Source organism: Silurus meridionalis, chromosome 5 (assembly GCF_014805685.1).
Source record: "Silurus meridionalis isolate SWU-2019-XX chromosome 5, ASM1480568v1, whole genome shotgun sequence".
In the NCBI taxonomy this organism is placed as follows: Eukaryota; Metazoa; Chordata; class Actinopteri; order Siluriformes; family Siluridae; genus Silurus; species Silurus meridionalis.
In genome coordinates, this window is record NC_060888.1 from 15,509,338 (window position 1) to 15,536,617 (window position 27,280).

The 27,280-nt window shown below is 37.5% G+C and overlaps 1 protein-coding gene across 1 annotated transcript; it reads right to left on the reverse strand.

The window, feature by feature from the left end:
• Positions 1 to 1,483: 1,483 nt before the first annotated feature.
• Positions 1,484 to 27,270, reverse strand: ints6l (integrator complex subunit 6 like). Its single transcript, XM_046849233.1, has 18 exons — positions 26,937 to 27,270; positions 26,741 to 26,818; positions 21,077 to 21,226; positions 19,655 to 19,744; positions 19,289 to 19,472; positions 15,896 to 16,024; positions 15,439 to 15,602; positions 14,261 to 14,413; positions 11,341 to 11,473; positions 10,027 to 10,121; positions 8,005 to 8,115; positions 7,045 to 7,260; positions 6,666 to 6,792; positions 6,317 to 6,459; positions 5,830 to 6,058; positions 4,633 to 5,022; positions 4,425 to 4,518; positions 1,484 to 2,753 (listed from the first exon to the last, which is right to left on the reverse strand). The coding sequence occupies exons 1-18, from the start codon at positions 27,045 to 27,047 to the stop codon at positions 2,651 to 2,653; spliced, it is 2,700 nt and encodes an 899-aa protein (XP_046705189.1). The 5' UTR covers positions 27,048 to 27,270; the 3' UTR covers positions 1,484 to 2,650.
• Positions 27,271 to 27,280: the final 10 nt, after the last annotated feature.

Sequence of the window (27,280 nt, forward strand, 5' to 3'; positions counted from 1 at the left end):
TTAGTTAGTTAGAAACTAGTTGCTATAAATACAGGTGCTATCAGTTGTCTTCTTATGAATGACTTGTTTGTCATTGAGTCAGTGTTGCTGATGCAAAGTAGCCCTTCATTACCAAACACCTAATAACTAAATTAAGATGCAATTATGACTCATTCGCAAACTGTTAAACATTAAACTGTTGGTTACTTCAGAACTAAACTTCATTTGGGAGATCACAGGGAAATGTATGTGAATATTTGATCTGTTAACTGGTTTCATATGTCAGATTTATTGCATGACCCGGGCAGAGAAAAGCTTTGTTTACCTAATCATCTGAGTCAGCATAATAATGACAAAAAATCTAATAGGCCAAATGATAAAAGGTTTGTGATGAAATTTCATGCTCCCTTGTAAAAGTATTGTTAAGTATTTTTAAAATACAAACATACAGTAGTTTATTTTAATACAGAGTGTGGCTGCTTTATTTAGTAGATTATTTTAATACACTTTTTTGGTATTTATTTGGTATTTTATTTGAAAATACATTTTGTTGTATCTTTGCCCAACCCTGCTTACGTTGGTATGAGAAACAGCTGCAGTGAATCCCAAAACAGCCACAGAAACTGCTGGGTCCCTGAGCAACCTAAAAGTAAAATATATATATATATATATATATATATATATATATATATATATATATATATATATATATATATATATAAAACCATCTTCCAGCCAAAGCCACATTTTCTCTCTCTTAAATGACTTCCTTTTACAGAAGTCTGGAGTGCTACAGAGACTAGTAGTTTTCTCTTCAAGCACATATTTTTATTGAGAGCTGCCAGAATATGAGAGGAACTTTTCCAAACGGTACAAAAACGGTACTGATTTAAAAACCACTGAACCTACCTTTAGCTCTTAACTGCAGGACTTCGTGCTTCATTTGGATTATGTATCTCTGGTTATGGATTAAAAACATCTGTCACATGAATCTAAATACTAAATCTAATCAAACGTCTATTATTAATCAATTTTATTTTACTTAAATTTTAATTTTTCTCAGCTTTATAATACGGTCATTTGAAAAAATGTAGTCAGTTACATTAAAGAATGTAGCTATAGAAGGATGGCTCAGGAAATGTTATTTATGCTCTTGGTTTGATGTAAATGTTAAAAGGTATTACAGGCTGATGATGTTCGTACAGACCCCCACTTTTGAGTTCATTCACCGGATTAAAAAAGGTCAATCGTTTTATTTGAATTGTAGTATCTATAATCTGATTCAGTAAAAGTTTCACAATTCCCATGGCCAAATGGCCATATCCCATTATGCAGTTTATACTGCTTCTAATGTTACGGATTACGTATCAGAGATTTGCCAGGTTTAGATTTAAAAACAGGCTTCATTACGTAGTGTGTGCTGGAAAAGCGACCTCACTCTGTCTTGACAAGCTTCACTTTTCTCCCCTTTGAGCAACATAGCAGAGAAAGATTTAAAAGCTCATTTGTTTATAATGTTTTATTTTGTTTTCACGGTTTTCTTCATAAAAAATCATAAAACTTTACATTTTATATATAATAACAAAGTTACAAAAATGTTTTATACAATTCTTAAAATATTATGTTCTGGTAAGAATACCATCCAAAAATAATCTATATTATTTATGAACGTCAAAAAGTCGTATACATTTGCTTTGAAAAATAAACAAAGGGAACAACCATGTGGTCACTAAGGTAGCTTTTGCATGAGAAAAGTAGCCGATGACAGTCGAACAAATGATCCAGTTTAGAACAGATGATGCTGAATGGGTCTAGAGTTTCCAAACAACTACATCCCTCCTTACTAGAATTCTTTTTTTTTTTTTTTTGGCCTGAATCAAAGTGACAGTTTGGTGCCAGCTTGCCTGGCGTTCATTGGAATCTATTGCTTAAAAGATGCGTTGCATGTTTCTAGTTAGTTTGCACAGAGTCTGGTGAAGCTTTTCAAAACATCAAATTGACTGGTCCTGTTATGTTGCTTAGCATTGCTTATTACCACAAACACAGAGACAAACTGACGACCTGTTTCCTGCTCAGGATGATTTCATGGGGCGTCGGGTATCGAGAATCTTTAAGACTGCATTATTCTGAAGAGTGTGTAAAGGAAAACTGATAAACTAAATTATTGCTCCACAGTGGTCTACAATATTGGATGGTGGCCAGGCTGGTTGGAGTCCCTGGACTGCTGTTGAACCTTACGGGCTACAGATATTTTGTGCAAAAGCATACCCATCATGTTCAGCTGATGTCTATGACAGTGGACAGACATCTACAGACAAAGACAATTGCGCTAACATGATGTCTCTTACCATCTCTCGTCTCTCTCGGGGCTAAACCTGCTTTTGCTGGAGGGGGTGTGTTCGTGGGCCGTCTGATGTGCTAAAATGGCCAAGGATTTCCACTCAATATCATATTATATTGTCAAGCCTATAACTTTTCCACATAAGCGCTTTCTAATGTGTCACGACTCCAGTTACTCAGAGTGTCAGCAACAGAATGAAGTTCTACGTCCTCATTTCTTCTGTTCTGGATCTTTCTCCGATTCTGAAGTACAGTGCTGGCCTTTAACAGGCATGCTTGTGTAGCCCGCTCCGCCATCTCCACGGTTTATTCCTCGCTGCCAAACGTTTCACTATCTGCCATGGATGTTGTTAACTTGTGCAGGCATCATTTGTCTCTCTTCAATTTCCTCGAGAGCAGATTCCAGCTGCTGGATCAGTACACGCTTCTTGAATCTGAGACAAAAAACGATAGACAGACAGAAGTTAAGCCCTTGCATGTTTATATTAGCAGGAGTCAGAGCGTGTTGAGGGCTCTGATGATAAACGTTTGGGTGTGTATAACCAAAGGTCCTCCTGTGGTCTGGACTTCTAATAGCTTGAAATACCTAAAAATGCTTGCATATATACCGTAATTTCCGGACTATTAAGCACACCCAAATATAAGCCACACCCACTGAAAAAGATTTTTATTTTGAATATAAATAAGCCGCACCTGTCTATAAGCCGCACACTACACTGAAACTAATGAACTTCACACAGGCTTTAATGTAAGACAGTGTCTGTTACACGGCTTGTATCTAAACAGTAGCCTACCAAGAAAGTCATTGTTCACTGTCTTCCTCCTTCCTTTCACAACTATTTCTCTTGGGAGTTTTTCTTTTGGCATCGTCGTGCGTTTAAAAATCACCATCGGTGAATCTTTTCTCCTGATGCCGTGCAGCTCAGAACACAGGTAAAGTGCGTTTTTTCATGCCCGGTTGTTTTCAGCGTGACCAATGATTCACATATTCTGTTGACAGTCCAAGTGAGCGGCAGGTCAAATGTCAGAGGAACCGCATCCATAACTATGATGTGGTGCGGCATCTGATTTAATATAAAGAGTTCCATTGGTTCACCTGAACACGTTCTGCAATTTCATTGGTCTAATGTTATGGGGCTCAGTTTTTTGGCTTGAAGCTTGTGAAACCAGGAAAAACCAAGGAAAATCTATAAATTAGCCGCTTCATTGTTTAAGCCACAGGGTTCAAAGAGTGGGCTTATAGTCCGGAAAATAGGGTAATATTCTTTATTACAAATGAATTATCATATGTTTATTTTAAATTTTTTGACAAAAAGGCAGAGTCAGCAGCTTAACTAATGGACCACCACTTTGTTGCTGCTGCTTATCTACAGTATCTGGGAAGGACATTTCCGAACAATTTAAAGCTCATCATTCTACAGTGAGGAAGATTTTTCACAAGTGGAAAACATTCGGGACAATTGCCAATCTTCCCAATTGCAAAAAACATAGGAGTTACATCTCAGACTCTACAGGCCTCAGTTATCATGTTAAAAGTTAAAGTTCGATGAAGTAAGAGACTGCTCAAGTCATACAGAACATGACTGGTGGTTCTACTATTAAATTATACGGTGTGCTTAGCTTTTTTTTTTTTAACATGACCTAATAAATAAATAATAAATGATAACAGTGAAATACCCCATGTGTTGTTCTTTTGAGGTTTGAGAAAATTTGCTGAGGGACAGATTATTTTATTTACTATGTCCTGGTAACTAAAACCATAGAATTCAAAGACCTTTTTTTTATGTCAAAGTAGATGAGCACAGTACATGGGTACAGGGTATATAAAAAAATGTATTCAAACCAGTTCTATTCCAGATTTTATATGCAAGCCACTATTTAGAACCTATATAAAATGTTAATGGACATGGATATGCATGAACGTAGATCCATGATCATCTTCATTGATTGAAAAGCTTTAATTAATAAATTTATTTGGGTATATATTGCTTTGCAGTATTAATGGCAGGAAATAGATGTTGGAATTAGTTGGAACACAATTCAAATAGTGTGCTGGTGTGTGTGCATTTGTGTGTGTCTGTGTGTGTTTACATGCATATACCCACCTGGCTGCTTCTTTGATAGCGTAATGGATAAAGTACCTCTGGACTGACACTGGTCCTTTTACCTCTTCTAGCAGCCTGAATATTGCCTCGTAATCTGTCAAAGGCAGAGATTAAGAGACATTTCAACAAGAGAATGACTAAAACTCATTACAAGTTATGTCAGTGTAAAAATCACGCAGATATAAAGGTATATAGCCATGACACTTACTGCGACCAGGTTTTCGGACCTCTTTAATGACTCGAGTGCGCAGTTCAGCATTACTACCCTCCAGAGGAACCATAACAATGGTGGGCCGTGTAGAAGTGTCTTCTCCTGCACCCTCCATGTCTCTGTCCTGGTCTGGAGGACTTGGATTATCACAGTTCTGTGGTCTTTCAGGCGGTCTTTCCTCCATACACTCTTCTCCAAGCCTGTTCTCCAGCAGTCCCCTTTCTTCCCCTCCATCAGTGACCTTCATTCCTCCTTTCTCCTCGTGAGAGAGCGCCACAGTTCCTCCCCCGACCCCTTCCACTCCCCCAGACCAGCTGTCTCCAGTCTCTCCACTCATCACTCTCTCACCATTGCTCTCTGCACCCACTGTGCTATTTCCCTCCACTCCTACAGGGGGAGAGACAGAAACCAGACATGCTCCAATTACCAACATATGGGGTTTTACTGCAGAAACTTATTGTGACAACATAATCCCAGCAGAATTGAAGCACATGAAACACATGAAAACACTTGACAAAGTAACAAGCTAACACTTGACAATTTAATTCACCAAATGGCTATTTTAAGTCTCATGGCTGAAACTTTTCTTCCTGTTAGTTGACAAAGTATTTTTAACACAATCAAAAATAATTGAAATGTAACAATTGCAATATCTGAACTTTATAAGACAGACATTGTAGAGGCATACATACATACATACATACATACATACATACATACATACATACATACATCATACGTAGCAACAGGAACCTCTAAAACACCCACAAAAGAGAAAATGTCAGGTCATGAAAAGATATTTAATAAAAGCATAACCACTCTGAAATGATGCTATTTTACAAAGATTGTATTTGTGTATTTTAACCTTCGAAAAACAAAGGAATGGTTTTAAAATGCCTGGCTTTTGTAAATACATTAAAAAAAACTATGTGACCATTTTAGAAGTTTAATTTTCAATTACATCTGTTCATGCTCCTACCATCAGGTGGCGCCCCAAGCACATGGCAATGTTTTATGTGTCTGTTAACATCAACACTGTTTGCTAATTATTCAGGGAAATTCAATTAACTTTAAATTGTATGGCTGCTGAAAAAATGATAAACTAAGTTCATTGGAAGTTTATTGTGAGGCATTGAATGCAATATCTTCAACCAGACCTTATTAATAGCTTTATAATAGCTTTATAATGCTTACCTTTGTGCAGTGGGATGGGTTTGATGAGACCGTGTTGGCCCGGAACTACTGTGGACCCTTTGCCTAGCACATGATTGCTGATGATAGGTGGGGTTTGAGGTCGACGCAGCAAAGGGGACATACTCCGCCGCCTCTTTGGAGCTGCACCAGAATTAGGATCTGTTGGGTTTCCCCTTTTCTTGTTCTGAGGGCCTGTGACAAACTCATCTGCTTCATCAATCATCATTCCCTGTGATCATAAAGAGAAAAACGTACTTACTTTAACACTGTTGTGTTTGGATGTTTCTATAGTTAAAATAATACAGAAACATACTAATACAAAAAGCATTTGTGTATTGTACAAACAATAATATCTATCATGTGGACAAACAAAACTTATATAACCAACAAATATGAAGTTAACCCATTGTGCACTTTAACTTATTGGGTGTTCAAGTATTGTAAAAATTATAGTGGGAATTTGAGGATCAGTTGTGAAAGAAAGCACCTTCTTGTCTTGTTTAAATGGGTTGCCAAATGTGTGCAGGCGTTTGGGCTGATCGGGGTCGATCTCGCGAAGGGGGGATGGCATCATCTTCAGGTACTCCTGATAATTTCCCATCTGAGCCACAGGAATACTATGCAAATAATCTACAAAAAAAAAGTTAACATTATTCATTCATTCGTAAAATGAGGTCATTCATAAAACGGTGAATTTTGTTTTGTTTTGTTTGACATTCACCATTTCCTTAGTTTCTTTCTGTATTTGAAGTAGCACACCGTAAATCAATATAAAAGACCTGAACGAATATTTAACCAGAAACAGTCCAAAGATTGTGTATGTCTTTTGAGCACACCTTCATCTTGGCTCCTGATTAGCTTCTGAGTAGTCCTTAAAAGGTTGGAGCGCATTCGCGTGACCTGATCCAGAAGATTCCGCCGCGGAATATCATAGGCATTACGATACGCCTGGGGCTTTACCTCCTGTACAGGAAATTCAGAAAGAACTTACTAGGTAATAACTGATGTATCACTCAATAAAACCAAGACATGCATGTCAGATAGACACAGTTTTACAAGAAAAATAAAATAAAAAATAAAAAATGATCAACTAAATGATGCGTGTATGTAACTGTGACATTCCATACGGTTGTCAGGCAAAAACATGATCTGTGACATAATTGATTTAGAAGTGTTGCCCTTGACGGGCTCAGCCCCGAATGTTAAAGGCTGTACCTTGTTGAGGAGAGCGATTTGAAATCCAGCGAATTCTTTGAGGTTGATGTCGTTAAGGCGGAGAGGCACCTCGCCTGTGATGCCCTGCAGTAGCTGTTTGAAATCACGCCGGTGGGCAAGGGATAATGTATTCGAGTGATTCTTCACCTTGATGCCAGTCTCCTGAGGGGGCTTTTTCCCCACCGACACAATAATCCTGTCTGACTCAATCTTTGCCTGAAATAACAAACATTCTTACTTTGATTAAACGTGGAATTAAATACACAAAATGAACCAAAACAACCCTGTCCTTTAAAATGTTTACTTATCCAAAATTAGATAGTTTCCACTCTCTTTATTTACTCCATACTCATTAAGACACTAATGCTTTTCCTTGTTTGTAGAACACTGGACACCTGACCAACACAAGTAAGTGGGTCTTCACCAAACTGTTGCCACGATTGCACAGGATGTTTCTCTATGACGTAGCAGTATAATTTTCCTTCACTGGTAATAAGAAACCAAACCTGTTCCAGCATGGCAATGTCTTGTGCACAAAGCAAGTTATTAGGACATGGTTTGACAAGTTTGAAGTGAATGAAATTAATTGGCTTGCACAAAGCCCTGACCTAAACCCCACTGAAAACTTTTGGGATGAAATGGAATGCTAATTACATCTCAGGCCTTCTTGCCTGACATCAGTGTCTGAACTCACTAAAGCTCTTGTAGCTGAAAGGACAAACCCCCCACATACATCCTCCTACTCTAGTGGAAAAGCTTCCCAGAAATGTCCAAAAACAAACATGAATGGGATGATCAGGTGTCCATAAATATTGGCTATATATCGTATATATTTATTATACAGCTTATGAAGAATGTTAGAGAGAAAGTGTGTCTAAACACAGTGTATGTATGAATATATATATAAATTATAAAGTTAATATAGTAATATATATATTTTTTATCAGTGTGTGACTTTACCTGCTGACTGAGTTTTTTTAGGTAGGAAATGACACTGTAACTGAGGCCACAGTCCATGTTGTCAGAGATGAGATTCGGAGCTCCCATCATCCTAAGTGCCTTCTTTAAGGGCTACAGAAAGCAGAAAAGAAAGCAGGAAAGAAAAGATAAAAACAGACAAAATGAGGTCATTCTCATTAAAGAACAGGATCTCAACCTCATTATAGACTTAACAACACAAGATTAAATCACACACAAATAAACAGTGTTAACTACGATCAGATGACTGACTATGTAGACATAAAAATGTACATAACAGCTATATGACTACTGTGTTTATGAGGATATTTGATATAACCCTCTCTGTCATTGAGTGTCAAAGAGTTGTAACTGTTACCTCACGTTTCTAGATTACATAAAGATTTCCAGCTAATAACAATGTCTTTTAATAACAATCTAATTTAATGTTCTTTAAAAAACACTTTCCCTTTTTTAACCTGCTTCACATTTGTCAAGCTTTTGTCATTTTAACCACATATAGCTGACGCAATACACAGTGAAATGCACACAGACAACACAAAACACAAAATATATTCTATATTTAATACTAATTTAATATATGTATATATAAATATATACACAATATATTTTGGTACATACAAAAATTCTAATAATTCATATATATTATTATACATACAAACACAAATGTTTTTTGCTTTCAAAAATAAGTGTTAATATATGTTTTTATCATTAAACAAAATGATAAGTAAATGAACAAAAGAGAAATCAATATTTGGTACGACCACCCTTTGGGTTTCAGAGTTCATACACTTGCACAAAGTCAAGGATTTTATAGGGTCAGAGTAAGGTGTATGATTAACCAATTATACCAAGTGTAGGCTAAAACACCATCATTAACTGAAACAGAAACAGCTATGTAGGAGGCTTAAAACTGGGTGAGAAACAACCAAACTCTTAGGCTACTTAGGTGAGGTTGTGGAAGACAGTTTCATGTCACCATGGCAAGACTGACCAAAGCAACAAGACACAATGTAGTTATACAGCATCAGCAAGATCTCTCCCAGGCAAAGATTTAAAAGCAGACTGGGGTATTAAGTTGTGATGCTCAAGCTATTTTGAAGAAGCACAAAGAAATGCCAGTGTTGAGGACCGTAGACGCAGTGGTCGCCCAAAGAAACCTAATGCAGCAGATGAAAGGCACATCATGCTTACGTCCCTTCTGTATCGGAAGATTCTCAGCCGTGCCATCAGAACCAGTGTGACCCAGATACATCCATCTACTATCTGAAGAAGTGTTACCAAAAGTGGGCCTCATGGAAGAATTGTGGTCAAAGGGCCATACCTCTGACATGGAAACAAGGATAAGTGACTCAATGATGAGTCAAAGTCTGAAATAATTGGCTGTAGCAAAAAAACAAGTTGTTTGTCAAAGGGCTAGAGAGCGATGCAATGATTTGATCAGGATTAATGTTGTCCTCAATGCTGAGAAATCCAGGCAGATACTTATCCATCATCAATACCATCAGAGAAGTGTCTGATTGGCTCTAAATTTATTCTGCAGCAGGGCAATGACCCCAAAAAGATTGAAAGTAATAGTTTTATCTCTCACAGAGCCCTGATCTCAACATCATTGAGTCTGTATGAGATTACCTGGAGAGACAGAAGGATTTGAGGCAGCCTTCATCCACAAAAGATCTATGGTTCATTCTTCAAAATGTTTGGAACAAACTACCTGCTGAGTTCATTCAAAAACTGTGTGCAAGTGTACCTAGAAGAATTGATGCTGTTTGGCAAGCAAAAGGTGGTTTATTGATCAAATATTGATTTTTATTGCATTTCTCTTCTGTTCATTTACTTTAATTTGATTCATTTGAAAAATCCCCTATCAGCACTTCTATTTTCGAAAAACATCACTATTTTACAACAACTGTATACTGTGTATATTTTATAATATACTTAAAAACAATTTAAATAAATATAATGTTACACCTAAACATTCCAATGCAGCATTGCAGTTCTTACCAGCAGAAAGTAAGGAGGCATAGTTTTCAAGTACACCTCAAAGGCTTGTCTCCACTTGAGGTTTGGCTTTAGTTTGTGCACTTTAAACAAGTCATCTGTTCAGTCAAAAAAATAAGAGGTTATTCATTTAAATATAGAATACTTTATTATGTCCTAAAATATGTGTGTTATGTCCAAAAGCTGTTCTTTTTCTTTTCATTTGTACACTGAAGACATTTGGGATTGAGATCAAAAGATGGATAGAAGGATAGATAGAAAGATGGATGGATGGATGGATGGATGGATGGATGGATGGATGGATGGATGGATGGATGGATGGATGGATGGATGGATGGATGGATGGATGGATGGATGGATGGATGGATGGATAGATAGATAGATAGATAGATAGATAGATAGATAGATAGATAGATAGATAGATAGATAGATAGATAGATAGATAGATAGATAGAATGAATCAGAGCTGCTGCACAAGCACATGACCAGTACAACAACAATTTGGAATGTCCTAAAAAAGAAAGAAACCACTGGTGTACTAACAACCAGACATCAAACAAGATGGCCAACAGCAGTTGATGACAGAAACACTGTGAGCTGTGAAGAAAAAAAAACCCTCTGAAAGGCACGGGTGAAAACATCACAATCTACTGTACAAAATAAGATTTCAAGAACAGAACTAAAGATCAGTTACCCACTCAGTAGCAGCTAGCATCAGAAAAAAACAGCTTGGATTTTGCCAAAAAATACAGAATCCAATTTCTACCAAAGTGATGGAAAAGCCAAAATGAGAATTTGATCATGATAGAAAACATACAAGCTTATCAGAAAACACGACACTCCTACAGAATCCCGATATTGTAGGTAAAAACTCTCCCAAAACAAACAACAAATAAAGGATGCTGCAGTACAAGCCTGGAAAAGTATTAACGTGGTCGTGTCACTGGGTTGCCAGGTTGATGCAGTTATAGAAAACAATGGATATGCATTTACATATCAAGGGTTATTTATCAGGGTATCAATAAGATGTAAAAATTGGGTGGTCTGTCACCAAATGTGCTACATTTTAAGAACCTACATGCAAATATCTATTTAAAAAAAAAAACAAAAAAAAAAAACTATTGTCTCATCTGTTGACCTCAAAACCAAATGTCTTAATAGCAAAAACAAATGAATTTGTCTTGTTGTTCCAATACTTTCGGAAGAGACCATTGATAAATATGAGATGGACGAATGTAAGAATGATGAAATCTGGCAAGTTAAAGAACAAATTTACAAAAGTTCCTTCTAGCTGTAGGAAGTAAAACACACACTTACCGAGGAGTGGTAACAGTACAGGGTAGTTGTAAGGCATGACGAAAAGATTCACGCAGGTGAGAGTGGTGCTGGCTTTCAGGTAGCCGAAGGGCTGCACTACATCACTGTGCTTACCACTGCAGCTCACAAACACCTAGGTGGCAAGGGACAAGTGTTAGCAGAGCTCAGCCTCTTCTGGGCTTAGCTCCCTCTACTCTCACACAGTCCTCCGAGACAAAAAAACTTCAATGCCTCATCATGTGGAGTGCTCCATAGGGGCAGAGCTAAAGATGGTGTCAAAATTTCCACATTAAATGCCACAGTTTTGCAGGTTTTTTTTTTTTTTTTTTAAAGATTAGTGGGTCCCTTGACAATGTATATACCACATGCCTTCGAAGTTTACACAATATTTACTTTAGCTGTTAATCTTTCTTTTTCCAAATCCCCTATAATAGCATTCCAGTGCCTCAAATCTATTACTACTGATGTTCATTAATATACACATTACACTTACACTTACCCAACTGATTACACTTATTAAATCAGCATTTGGTACAAAAGTATGCTTCTTTTCTGATCTAATTCTTATTGTGATTAAAAATGGAGTCCACAAAGTTTGGAAAACTGTAAGATAATTGATGATAGCTTTATTGTCATAATGGCCAGCCTTAAAATAAGCATAATGTTAATGCACTTATTACAGTGGGCGTTGTCTAAGATGCCAGCGAATATGCTGAGGTACAAGAAAGATTGACATATAGTACACTTAGTTAAACTTTATGTTGTGTAAAGTGTAGTTTTTCAATTTCTCAATTCGAGATGAAATATGTATTTTAAAAGCGATGTGTATGTTTAGCAGCGGTGGACAAATTACACAAAGCATGTACTTGTGTAAAAAAGTAGAGATACACTAGTTAAACTATTACCCCAGTAAAAGTGCTCCCTTTTAACTTTCATATGAATAAACGTACAAATGTATTTGCCTTTAAATGTACTAAAGTATCCAAAGTACTATGATTTATTATGGCTATAAGGTCTTATCATTTTAATCACTGTGCTTAATCAACTCAGTCGATGTCTAGTCAAGTCAAGTTTATTTCTATAGCGCTTTTCACAACAGACATTGTCTCAAAGCAGCTTTACAGAAATCAACAGTCAAGGTGGATGGTGTGTATTTATCCCTGATGAGCAAGCCGTGGCGGCTGTGGCAAGGAAAAACTCCCTTAGATGTCATAAAGAATAAACCTTGAGGAACCAGCCTCAAAAGGGGAACCCATCCTTATTTGGGTGAACGATGTGAAAAGACTCTGTTCCTTTTAGCATATCAATTTATTAATAAATGAAATGAATAAGTCAAACACTGATTAATATCTAATAAATTATCATGAGACCAAAACCTTCTTTTCAATGACTTAAAAAAAATCTTGTAAATAAGGCCACGGGTGCTGTGGCAAGTTTGAGTCAGAAGTTCCATCATTTATTCCTCTTAAAATGTTCTGCTTGATGTTGAACTGACGCTTAACTGTATGTTCATGCTAAGTAGATACCAACAACCAGCAATAGCGGTTTTAGCATGAATGATGCCCGGGGTGAACCACGCCACGGCCCAACGTCTCCCCCATTGATTAGTTTCAGCTTTAAAAAGCTCCTCTCTGCTTCAGCTACCGTCACTGGTTGAGTAAGACATATTCTCAAAGCAATCCACAAATTTAGATGGAGCTTCAGTTCATGTAGAAATATCACCCTAAATGCATTTATTGCGCAATTAATTACACGTCATTGTGCATAATTTATCAAACTCTCAGAAGCAAGAACCAAACAACTCCTTGTCTATGTGTAGCCATAAGATACATACAACATCGGTATCCTTATAATAAATGTATTTTAAATGAGCCTTTTAAACTGCACTGGAGATTCCTTCCAGGACATTTTTCAGTACAATCACTTAAAACCTTTATGACATCATCTCGATTAAAAGTAACCAAATTAATAAGTGCTGTTTAACTACAACCAAACTAGACTTGTTTGGCTGTAATTATTTTGTTGCTACACACATTATGATAAACTACATACTTTAAATTATAATGTTATGCAGCTAAAAGAAATGTTGATGTTATACGCATAAAAGCATAGCAACACAGCATAACCTAAGTGCTATATAGTTTTTAGCCTATTTAATCAAATGCATTAGCTTTTACTATCCTCATAACGAGATAATGATAGAGCTGCATACACACCTTTATCTTTTGCATGTATCCCCCCTTACTTCTATCCTCTTTTTCTGAATTGGGCTCCTGAGGGTTTAGACCTTTTTTTGTCATCCACAATTTAAATTTGGATTCAGCTCTCCTTACTGACGTGACTTCACCCAAACCCCCTTTCTGAGTGTATGAGTGAGGGAACGTTTCCGGCCGGTGGACACTCCGAGTACCGACCGGGTTTATTGACCGTGACATGATATAACAATTGACCTTGCAAATGAGCATTAGTTAAAAAATAATAATAATAATTTTAATGCTGCCTATGTCGCCTAAATCCGCCAATGTCAAGGGACAATCAAAACAAAAAGAGCACGCGCTCTTCCCTGATTGGTGGCTTGCTGTGTGCTTGACCAGTTTTTATCCACATTTGATCCATTATATATTATAAATAAAAAGGAACGACTATTTTGGAAAAATGTAAAATATTTAACTTTGAAATGCAAAAAACTAAAGTAAAAAGTCTCCCAAACGGAAATACTTGAGTGAAGTACAGATACGCGAAAAAACTACTTAAGTACAGTAACAAATTACATTTACTTTGTTACTGTCCAACACTGATGTTTAGTTCACTCGAATTTGAGAGTAACTTTGCTTGGTCAATGGGGCATACATTTATATTATTTAATATCAATTGATATCAATAATAATAATTATCTGGGGGAAAAAAAAGTAGGTCTTACCTGCCAGCACATATGAGGGGACTTTCTCTCCAGAATGTACTGGGTAAGAGGTGAAGGCTCCAGCTCATACTTATCAAAAGGCAGCTTGTCAATAACCATAGGCTCACAGTCGACACAAGAGAAACGTACAACTGGATGAGAAGATCGAGGAGGCTAAGGGAGTAAATTATAAACTGAGAGTTAATATATGTATGCTGTTGAAGAACTGCTGATTTTTACTACAGACATTTTAACCATTAAACTTCAGGCAACTGAAAAAAACTGCAGAATTTTACTGCTGCTTTAATGAACTGCAAATGTCCAGTTATGTTATCCACAGGCAGAAGTGAACACAATACTATTATAATAAGGCAATAGAAAGTGGAGAGGTGGAAAAGGCCTCATGTCAAGAGGCAAGCATTAAAGGACTACTACAGCTCAGTCAGAAGGCACAGTTGCGTACTCGATCGCTGCTGCCTCGATCACACTCTCAGCACCCACATGGCAAGGAAAGGCAGGACACCAAACATAGCACAGTAAGCAACTATTATGGCTAGTAAAACTACTAAATTACTGTATAGTGTTCTAGAACATTAAGCCTATTAATACTGGCCTGGGTTCATTTTTCCGAGTCTGTCTTTTTTAACGTTATGCCCAATACTACTGATTTTTGCTAGTTATTTTTAAGTGTTTTATATCCTTACATGCAATACTGCAGATCTAGAATGGGCTCCATAACATGAGCCAAACGTCTGGGTTTACAGACACTAGGCTTCTTTCATTTCAACGTTTAACTCCTTTTCCTTGTTTTAAAAAAAAAAAGAATCAAAGAATGTTGTCAACTACATCGGGCAAATATTTAGCTACACTCAAACAACATGATGCCTTCAAAGAAGTCTGAGGACGTGGCTAACGTCATTCTCAATCTGACATCAGACCTCTTGTTGATTTCAAAAAAGAAGCTACCATCTCTAAGCCATGAAAGACCTCTCCAGGAAATACACAGTTCTGGATTAGGGGTTAATTGATTGCTGCTGTCATGCTGTCTGGCTGGCAATAAAAAAGCAAAAAGTGGCATACCATCTGGACATTCTTGCTAAACAAAGTCCAACAGCAAAAGTGTCAGCCAGAGTGAATAGTGTGTGGGCAGTTAAAACAAGTTGTATGAATTTAGGATTGACTCTTATAGTATAACTCACCAGTGTGGGGGAATTCTGGTCAGGCCAAAAGGACTCAGGAATCGGCCAGTGGCCCACAGGGACACCAGTTTTGGGATTTGGCCGAACATATATGAGTTTGTGGCAGCTGTGCCAAGGTTGGGAGCTGAAGGATGACAGAGGTCGAACTGGATCTACCAGACCATCTGCATGACAAAAATAAGAGCAAATGAAGTGGAACTGATCACAAACAGGCACTACAAGCTTTTAATATATATTCTTTAACATCATTTCTAATTCTACAAGGACATGTTAAAAAAGGGGTTGCAAACAATGAATTTCATCATAATGGTGGATTTCAAACATAATTCCGCTTTGCATCCTGTGTATCAAACTGATAGTGTGAATAAATTATGCTGGGGGAAATGAAATCCTACAATTCATGTTAATTTCATCAGGTTGCAAGCATAGTGTGCTGTGCCAATCCCCAGATACATACCTTCACACACAGGAGGTGGATCTGGGCCCATCTTCTCAAAATTAATAACTACTCCACTCAAAACCTTCTGCACCAGAGACTCCAGACACTGGTTCAACATCCTCTGTGTTCTAACACAATACGACCGACCTTAAAAACACCAAGAGAAAATGTATTGTTTATGTATTTGAGAGAATATAAAAAAAAAAAAAAAACCTGACAGTGGTGTATCTACTAAGTGCTAAGCACCAGACAACCGCTGACAAGAAACAAGGAAAAAACAAATAAATATCAGTTTTCAGAGCTGTAATATCAAACTTCCACATTAACTCCTCCCGAAAAGGCTTCTAGGGGGATGGTGTTCTCTAACCTTGGCCTATATGCACTTGTGTTTTTCAATGAAGCGTATAAAACTGAGTTGCATTTACTGAATGGTGTTTAAATGCTGTAAATGTCCTGACTAGAAAAAAACAGCAATTGTCTTTTCACCCAGTTAGGACAAGAACAAATGACCTTCTGTACTATCAGTATAATTCACTAATGTCATATCTAATTAGAATAATGACAGACAGGAGGCAGGTTTAATGATCCTGAATCAGAGTCTCGTCTCTGCTAAGATATCTCTTGCAGAACAATAACAGGCTAAATACCAAATGGCTCTCTATGTACATGACTATACTGGGCAGGGTATCGATATAATGACTTTTACAGCCTACACTGAATATAAAAAGGTTACACACCCCTGTTAAACTTGCAGTTTTTTGGGTTTAAAAAAAATAAATAAATAAATAAAAGCACTCAAAAGAAATCACATCAGATATTTTTCCTTATGTTGTTTTACAACCTAAATTTTTTTTTTAAGTGAAAAACAAAAAGAAATGTTTTAGGGGAAAAATAAAAGACATACAGTAACCTGAGTGCATAAGTGTAAACACCGCTTGGATAATACTCTGTTAAACCATTTCTCGTTTTTACTTCAGCACTGTCAGAATTGGTCTAATCAACTTAATACATCCAGATTTGGCAATTTGATTCCACTCTTAAAAAAAATGCTTCAGAGACATCAAATTAAGATAGAGTCTACTTGACACAGCTCAATTTAAATCATAAATCATAACATAGGTTTTCACCGTTATAAAATATTTATATTCTTGTTAAGCAATTATTTTGTTTGTGCTTGGAATCCTTGTTCTGCTAGAATATTTTGTTAAAATTAAACTACCGTTTACATGCTGTTTTTTGCACCTTTAGACTGCTGCTACTGCTGTTTTTGCACTTCAATGTGTTTGTTTACATATACTCTTGGTTATAGTCGTTCTAGTCCTCTTTGCACAGTACTGTATAATCAGAGTATACAGTAGGTTTACTGGTCGGCGCTATCTTGTATTATGTGTATTGTCCCACACTGTCTTGTGTTTTCTGTCTGTACTATTTTTTGTCTGCACTGTTTGCACTAGGTTGCACTTTATGTAGCTTTATGTTGTGTGTTGTAGTTACGTGTAGCACCAGGGTTCTGGAGGAACTTTGTCTCGTTTTTACTGTGGACTGTGTACCACTGTGTATAGTAGAAATGACAATAAAAGCCTCTTGACTTGATGTTTTTTTTCATGTTAATTTTCAGCTGCCTAAGTAAGTCCACGGGTTTACGCTTCACTTCACAGTGAACATGGTGTTCTTTCTGGGAAACATTCTAAATTATACCCAAAAGTTCATCAGACAAACTTTGCACATAGTTTAAGATGATGTTGCTGTGACTGGATGTTTATTTCTCAAGAAAGAGATTTTATCGAGCCATCCAACCCCATAGCCCAGACATGTAGAGAATACATGTAGAAAAATAATTATTTATATTAATTAAAATAAATATATATTACAACATCCAGGGAGTGAGCAGAACTTGCCACATATTTCTGTAGCCCCTTTATATTTACACTGGGTCTCTTGACAACCTCCCTAATAAGCATTCTTTTTGTCCTTTTATCAAAATTGAAGGGGTGTCCTGTTCTTTATAATGTCATTGTGATGTTCCATTTATTTATTTGTTGATGATGACCTTTACAATGTTCTATGGAACATCTAATGTGTTGGAAATTATTTTGCATTCCTCTCCAGATCAATAGCCTTTTGACAATGAGATCCTGTACATGCCTTCAAAGCTCTTAGTGAGTCATAGCTTCAGCAGGTGGATGAAACCAAGATGATGTCAACAAAAATTCTACAGAAACTGATGAGCTTCATTTGGAATTAAACAGAATCACTTCACAAAAGACAGATGTATAAAAATTACTTTTGAGCAATATTCTGAATAAGATTTGTTACTTATTAAATAGAAAATACATCTGGCAATGATTAACTATTTATTATTGGTTTAATTTTTTTTTTCTTCACCCTAACAAAAACCTACACTTTTCACATGTGGGTGGTGTGTAACCTACTTATTCCCACTGTATATGGTGCCTCCAATTTTAAGGATTTAAGATCACCTAATGCGTACATGTAAACCTGCTAATTTAACATACTAAATAATTAATATTACATATGACTAGGTGTATTGTACCTATCCACTGAATGAATGTTAACAGCAAGGATGTGGTAGTTCGGTGGAAGCTGGATTTATGAAGGGACGGTTGCAAGTTTATATCCAAGCACCACCAAGCAGCCACTGCTGAGCCCTTGAGCAAGGCTTTTAACCCTTACATGCTCAGTTCTATAAATGAGTCGCCGTGGCGACCCCTAATGGGAGAAGCGGAAAAAGAAGTCGTCTCTCTAAAGATCATCTTTCAAATGCCATAAATGTAACAGACTGAACTAAACTCTGGCAGTAATGACGTAAATATAATATCCATTTACTGATATTAGCCTTTACTGACTGACCGACTTGCCTTTCAGCATTCTTCCTGTGGAAATCTTATAAGTTCTTCCATTATTTTAATAGCACGGATTTGCAAGTTAAAATGACACGACGAATAGTCTGTAAACTTTAAGAGAAAAACACGTTTAGAAGTCATTTCAATCTGACCGAATTTTCTTTTCTAAAGTACGGTACAGTGTAAATGAAGCTATGTGTAAGTGTAAGACAGAATAAGAACAGGTGTATTAATTAAAAAAGGTTTTCGATGCATTACACTGACCTGTAACTCTGTAACCTGTAACTGACAGGTGGCTCTGTGTATTGTGAAGAGAAAATGAAACAGACTAATCAAGCATCAAAGGCTATAATGTTTCTACTTCTGGGGATAAGTATATCTATAGGAAATTGTGACCGCTCGTCTGGCACAGATAAAACGCTCTTCTAAATAGTGTGTAAAGAACAGTGTGGGAATTGCACAGGACATAACTCCTCTCTGCTACTTTCAAATAAAGTGATGGACAGAAAAGTGCCTTTAAGTGGCTTTGAACAAATTGTGCTAGTACCTCCGGTAACCTCGCACATCTGGGTGATGGCTGATTCATCACTGGGCACACTGCCAAGCTGTTCGGTGTCGGGGACGGCTGCACCGGGCATGCGCAGCACCAGGGCAAAGAGACGCTGGTCCCAACGGAACGGCTCCTTGGTTAGCTCACTCCCGGGTAGCGGGGAGTTCAGAGGCAGGTGAAGCTGAGGAGACATAGGCAAAAACATGCTTATAAACAGAAAAAATATTTAAGGTTGCACCACGTTTCCTTGCTGTACTCCTAGATAGTCAAAATGACATGACCTAGATGAGAAAAAAGGCCTCCATGATCATACAAAGCAGTTTTACAAAAAGAATCTCCAAATGGTGGGTCACAGGTCCTCACCTCATCTGGCACTCCAGAGCTGTGTGTCAGCTTGTTCCCATCCGTTATGGTAATGATGACTGACGGCTCCAGGAAAAAGGGATTCCTACCCTGAAGGGAAAGAAAAACACTCTTAGAGCACTTGGCTGCGACCAGAAGAACTATGTGTGTAAGTGAATCAGATTATATATACACACTTCTATCATGACACAGACCAAAATGTAAGGGTGGAAAACATGGAAACGAAGAGATCATAGTCAGTTAGATCCCTTTAACAGGAAAACTGGTATTGAAACAAGCAATGTCAAATGTATCAAAAGAAACTTTACTAAATTTGCAGTGCACCCCAAAGTCTAGGTCCAGAAGGTCAGAGTTGGTTTGTTAAAACTTAGTTAAGAGTTGAAAGTATCAAAATACGTCACAGTGTAACACGTAAAATTGGACTATTTTTAATTTGACTTAATGTAGACCTGACGTTGGTGAAGTATTCGATTATAATGCGAAATGGGATCATCTACAACAAAAATTTAAATGCTGCACATCTACACAGCAAACTAGACCTTTGAAGCTGCTATCATCTACCCACTGGCCCATGGGGTTATAAAAATAAGATCGTTCCTTAGAGGGAAGCACTCACAAATGCAGCAGCCCTGAAGAAACCATATTATTGACTTTTCTGTTCATATATTTAATGCAGTCTGACTGAGTGCAGTAGATATTACAAGCATTGGCTCAATGGTAGATGGCTACAGCAGGACTACACTGAGAATAGACACAATGTTGTGATTTAATTTTCTATCTATATCTTGTACTGTACTTTGGCGGTTCAGCATTCCTACACACTCACTCAGACAAAGTGGCTGAATGCTAAATGGCTTACTATTTTAAATGTACATAAGGACAAAATATAGGCTATAAAAAATAGGAAGCGCAATTAATCACTGTCATAATTATTGGCTTCCAAAATTAAGTGTCTGTGACAAGCTAAGATAAAATTAGCTGACTTGTGTTTAATCACAACTCGCTGGATTTTCCTTTGCTTCCAAATAAAAAAAACCTTAGAAAACTATTCAAAAGAATTATCTCTGTAGACTCCATTTGTGAATTTGTATTTATTTAGATGTATACTGTGGTATGTATATTTTATTTTACATTTTAAAAAATGTGTAATGCTAAATACTTCAAATCAACAAATAGATTATGAGTAGTCTCTGAGATTTAGAAAAAAACTATTTTGACAAGGCAAACTATTTTGCTTCAGAATCATTTACAAAATGAATAATACTTTCAATATTTAGCAAAATAAAACATTATTTTTTCCATTATCAAACTATGCCTAGCCTAACTAGCCTAACTATGAAATCATGAAAGCCAGACCAGGTGTCATTTAGGCTCCACCACTTATTTTCCACTTCAGAAGATGAAGGAGAACGTCATTAATACCTGGCCATAGTTGTCGATGCCAGACACCAGTCTGTTGAGATTGAGCAGGTCGAAGGCAGTTCGTAGAGCATTACCAAGAGTGGTCAGTCCACATGCCTGCAGATTCTTTAGTTCACTCATAAAGGTGGCATGGTTCTCTTTCCAGCCCGCCTATGGTGCACACAAACACATACAGAAAAAGGTCACACAAGACACAAGAAAATGCTGGAGGACCGAGAGAGAGAGAGAGAGAGAGAGAGAGAGAGAGAGAGAGAGAGCACATTAGGTCACGCTGCAGCGCTGTGAAGACACAAACACAAGCAGACTCGCACACGGTATCGGATGGCATGTACTACAAAATGCGATCAAAGCCTACACAGGACAGCACAGGCTAATGAATCCGGCTGTCTGTGGATTGTCTCGCTGCTTCTTCCAGTGAGGTCAAGTGCCTTACTGTTACAGCTTGATGCTCAATCTACAAATGACCTGCAGGCTTACCGAGCACAAATGGGAATGAAAAAGTAACTGAGAGAAAATGGACAGGATCCATTGAGAGTATAAGTGAGAGTATAATTGAGAGGATAAGTGTGCTGTGTCTTGACAGGATTTCTTGGTGGGAACCAACAAGTTTTGTATTTGCATGGACAAAAGAAACAGCTGTAAACACAGCATTATTAAGCTGTTATAAGAATTGTCAATAGCTGGTCCTCACAATGACAGTAAGACAAATAATGTGTGTGTGTGTGTGTGTGTGTGTGTGTGTGTGTGTGTGTGTGTGTGTGTGTGTGTGTGTGTAGCCAAAAGTTCAGTGATACAGTCCAGATATAAAACCTCTGAAATGATTTGCTTCCATCTCTTGAAAAAAATCAAGTTGCCATTGCGTTGCAAAGTTTCTCTCTTCGTAATAACACACTGCAGACAGAGATGTTTCATTATGTGTGCACATGACATTTCAGATTCTCTTCCCAGGAAACAAACGTGCTTAATGGCCCATAATAACGGTACAATCATTTAATCCAAAATTAAATTATTCATTCGGAGGAAATCAGTGCATTACATGTAAATGTGCATGTATGTCAAATCTCCACAAGAGTCACAGGCCAGATGCTGCAGTGCTCCACCCTGAGACAGCTCAGTCTCAACGTAAAAGTGTATAGGGATGACCTCTATAAGAAACAAACGCATAGATATTTGTCTTTTGAGAGTTTGAGGTCATTTAAGGGCTGGTCTTGTGTATGTTGAGGAAACCAACGCACACTAAAGAATGTAGGTGTCTTCAGTGGCACTCAATAATTCAGTTAGAGGACCTATTGTTACTGTGAATTCTATATTTCTTTCCATCTACTTTAACAATTTATCAACAGGTGTGAGTCAGAGTGCTTTTCTTGCCATGTCCATTGACATAAAAAAAAACAGAGTTTCAGAAAGACTCTGACTAAATAAATCAAGAACTGCATACACCAATGTCTCAAAATCAATGATAGAGACATATGTTCTGCACTAGGTTTGCTGATTAGATGCCATGTTATTTAACATTAAATACAGTATAGTTAAGACTGGGGGTATATTTTGTGTCAAAACAATGCAGTAGAACTCAAATCCACTGAAATCATTAAGGAAAAAAAAACTGAATGCAATTAGTGCGCAAAATAACCCCGATAGCTTTCTTGCAGAAACACAACTAAAATAGAGTAGAGGCATGGTGTCAGTAATATACAAGCCAAACATGACTGTATTCCTTATCCAAATGCAGGACAGGTGGCTAGTACAAATGAGCTGCACAGCATAAACGGACAGATAAAGACTTGTTCCCTGTTAAGCTGCAGTTATGAGAAAACCAGCACCCGTATAAATGCAACGCCCGTGAAGGAACAGCAGGAATCATCTTGGCAGAGCCAGACGTGTGACAGCTTGGGGTGGACTCAGACAGCATGCAATATATTTTCATAATGTGAAATTGCCTTAACTTTCATCACACTTTATAATGTCAGAATCTTGTATTAGAATAGCATGTATCTGAATGGGTCTCTCTAATTGTTTTTAACATTTCAAATTCTCTCTCTAACGTTTATTGTCGTTGCCAAGAAGACCTCATGCAATATTGCCCCCAAATGTAGCCAAATAAGGAACCTTAGCAGAGACTTGTCCTAGCGCTTAGCCTTTATTAGCCGTAACTGAATCGACCATGGACACATAAGGCTAGCTAAATATTATTTTATAACATAATGGCTGAAGTAAGTTTTGGTTTAAAGACAAAAAATCAGTCAAGATTCCTACAATGTTACTGGATATTTGTATGTTACAGGATCATTAGTAGGAATGTGTCTACGACATATGTTTTGTCTTTCCTTGACAAACCACTATTACAGCAAGTGTTTTGAATACTGCAGGAACATTATTTTTGGAAAGTTACAGCCCAACATTCTTAGAACCTATCTGAATATTTTTCAAATGTTCTAATATTGTGTGCTACTAAATGGTGTCTGTTAGCTGGGAATGTAGTATGTGTTAGATACCAGAGCTTTTTGTACAAGTAAGTAACACTGAGAGAGACTCTCCCTGTGGGTCTGCTTTGTTCCAAGATGAGGTTGTCTTTTTTTAAATCAACACAAACGCAGAGTCTGACATTCTGATCTGTAGCAAAAAATGGCGCTGACCGACAGGTGCTTGTTATATGTAAAAACATGATTTTGATATGTAGGAAAAATCTATATTTTTTTTATTAATGATGACTGGCTAACCCACAGATTTAAAAAAAAAAAAATCACGCTTGTGAAAAGCTCCTCTGCATCTGGGGCAATAGAACAAGGTCTTGACACAAAAATATTTCAAGCCTTTTACTATCACTATTTGTCCTTCTTCATACGTGGATTTACAGAGTTTAAGAAACGGAATGGGGTGTGCTTACCAAGCCACATAAAACCTGCACTAGAAGGGACACCAGAATGAGGAAAAAGTGAAGAGTAAAAGTGGTAGCAATTATATCAGGCTTATTTCAAGCATCCAATAAACCCTTCTTTAGTAGCCTGATTCAGAAAAGACAGAAATACTTTGCGAATTCTCCCATAAATACACAGCCACCATTTGACTCATTTCCGTTTCCGTTGATATTTTAAAGCCTCTGAGGTCTGTCCATCTACTTAAGCATAATAAAAGGAACCCCGTCATCATGTGCAAAACATATTCCATGTGCAAAGTATCTCTTTGCATAAAACTAATCTCTAAACTCTAAAATTCCTTTCACATGTAATAATACAGAAATTAAGATCAAACTTTGTAAGCACCACAACATGATCAACAACATACAGCAAGGGGAAGGAGATGAGAAAAATGTATGAAAAAACAACTTCAGAAAATGGGCAGGACTAAGAATAATGATCTGTTTGTCCAAGAATGAGAAGAGTGAAGCACACTGCTCAGAAAAAGAGAGCTTTGTCAGAGCCGGAAGCTTACAGCAAACTCTTTACTGACTAGCTACAGAAAAGCTCATGAATAATTGACAGGAAATTAAAAAGCCACTCTCTTGGACACTGTAGCCAGATTCTATCTTGCTGTGTTGGCTCTTACATGATGTATTGTTTTTGACAACTGGATTAGCTCTGTGACTAATTCCGAAAAGTTAAAGCTTGGTTGAGAAGAGTGTTTTTAAACAGGTGGGTGGGACACGCTGGCCATGAATAGCAAACACACACCCACATATACACACACATACACAACGCTTACAGCTTAGTGAGCTGTTGTGTCTTATAATGCTTAATATCAACATGAAACAGATGCCTTGCAGGACTACCAACTGTAAGCAGGAAAAAAAAACAATCTGTTGTCCAACAGACAATGAACAATACAGGACATGTATATAATATGTGTGGACAAAAGTCTATTAGGGGCCTCTTCTAAATATGACTGCACACACTTTCAAAGGTCGTAAAGCACTGAAAAAAGTAGCCCAAAACTTTCTAGGATAAGCTTGAAAAAGGAGTGTGGGTTTAGAAAAGCCCCTGAGAGAGTACCTGGCCACCTGCCAGAGAGAAAACACTAATGAACTGCCTGGGAATGAATCCACTCTCATTGTCAATGTCAACCAGCTAATGAAGGACGCAATTTCACATGCAGCAGCAAGTCACATCCACAGATCCTGAAATCCATGTCAGGACAAGGGTAGAACATTTAGCTCTACCGTGCAAATAAAAAGACCCTTCAATTTGGTCTACCATGAACTGTACTGCAATAAATGTTACACTGATTCTCCGCACAGAATATAAGCATCCAATGAAGGATATTCTACAATATTATTGACCATGTCCTTCTTTAAATCCTTTCCTTATTGTTCAATGGTGTTCATTATTCATGATAAAGCATATTACTGAGTTATAAAAATAAATTATTTAGAAACTACTGTTAAACTAAAAGAAATGGTATGAATTTACAAAGTTAACGGCAATTGCAATGTAGTTTAAATCTTTGCCTGCGGATAAGTTGTAGAAATGTGAGAGGTAAAGATGTGATATAGAATAAGGGGAAAAAAATAGAAGCAAAATGCTTAGGAACAACCTGCTAATTAGTCTATATCAGGTTGTAAATGTTGTACACTTGTGCTTATATGACACTTTGGAATGATCCATATATTCATATAAAAAACATGGTCACTTGTGTTTATGGTCACTTGTTTTTGCCTTTACACTTGTTATAACTGCTGAAGGATTTATTTTTGTTCATCACAGCAACGTATTTTTTTTTTTTTTGCCGTAGTCAAGTCTTAATGTCGGGGGGTTTTGTGAAAACTGAAATGTTCAGTTTAAAAAGTGGAAGATGTCAACAACAAAAAAAAAGGGAAGCCAAACCAAAAGCATGTATCTGTATGTGTCAGGATCACCTTGTGTGGGTCACATACTACAATGTGAACTTTCTGTCTAGGTCAGGCCATTTGTTTAAGCAATGCAAACCGGGTAACTTTAGGAGAAGGCAATTTGTTTTATGCTTACATGGGATTTGACACTGGGAAACAGTTTCTAAATGAGAGGGTGATTCATGTACTCAAATGGAGAGAGGTAAGTGAATGAAGAGGGCCAAAAACTGATGCTTGTTATAAATATGCACTTGACTATGTCAAGACTACAGTCAATGTAAAATTAACCAATGAGAGGGGGGAAATATATATATATATATATATATATATATATATATATATATATATATATATATATATATATATATTTAATATAAAAATAAAACACCCTAAGTGAAATGCACTCTCATTTTCTTATTGATGGCTTTTCAGAAATCAAATCAGTTTTGATTTGTTTAGTCTTTATTGGCCAATAAGAAAGCGCAGAGGTCAGCCACAGCGCGCCGGGAGGGGCGGGCTTGAGGGAGAAGGGCAGATCGCTTGTCCAATCCGGGACGAGTTTGCCCACCATCGCGTCACGCGATACGTCACGGTAGATAATAAATCTCTCCGCCTCCATCTAAGCGCCCGAGAGCTTCCCAACACAAAAGCAAAATGTCCGCCATGTTCAGAGGCTGCGCTGCTCCGCGTCTGCGGGTATTTTAACAAAAAATAGCCGTTTTCGTCACCGGGAAGCCGTCTGACCCGATGCTACGAACCAAAGGGACAGTAGAGTCTCACTGTCAGAAAAAAATCTACGATTTATCCACATACAAACAATTTGAGCAGCATTTATTTACCTTTACTCCGTATGGCGGATCGTCAAATGTAACTAGCATGTACCTGTCGCCTCTACTAGCCGGGTCTCGGGCACGCAGCTGTTAAAGAAAACGAAACAATAACACATTAATTTCGACTTGATCCTATCACAGGGATCCTTAACTGCCACAAGGTACAACAGTAAGCGGTAAAAGTCGGGGTAAAATTATTCTTTACCTTCATAAAGATCTCAACCGCGCCTTTAGCAATGTCCAGATACGTCGTACCCAAATATGTGCGCTGATTCATAGAAGCGGACGTGTCTATCAGGAAAAGTAAAATAGGCATTTTGAAATGGATAGATATAGAGCTAGATGGTTACGAAAATCCCTATGATCGGCATATGACCGGCCTGGGCATGCATATATGGTGTGTTATATTTTGTTATAATCAGACCCCCCCTCAGAAAGAGGGTCGCACTGCCACCCTTTGCCGCCGCCTGACTCTCTATCTGTCTTTTCTTCTGAGCAGTGCTGGGGCTCGCGCTCACACAACTTCTCTTCCGAACAGACAGACACGCC

What these genes read in the sequence shown, in the direction of transcription:
- ints6l (XM_046849233.1), bottom strand. Translation starts at nt 27,047, where the DNA reads ATGCCTATTTTACTTTTCCTGATAGACACGTCCGCTTCTATGAATCAG. An exon ending in GCTCTGGAGTGCCAGATGAG is followed by an intron (nt 19,473 to 19,654) that starts GTGAGGACCTGT and finishes ATGTCTCCTCAG; the next exon opens with CTTCACCTGCCTCTGAACTC. An exon ending in TGCCTCCTTACTTTCTGCTG is followed by an intron (nt 8,116 to 10,026) that starts GTAAGAACTGCA and finishes TGCTTTCTGTAG; the next exon opens with CCCTTAAAGAAGGCACTTAG.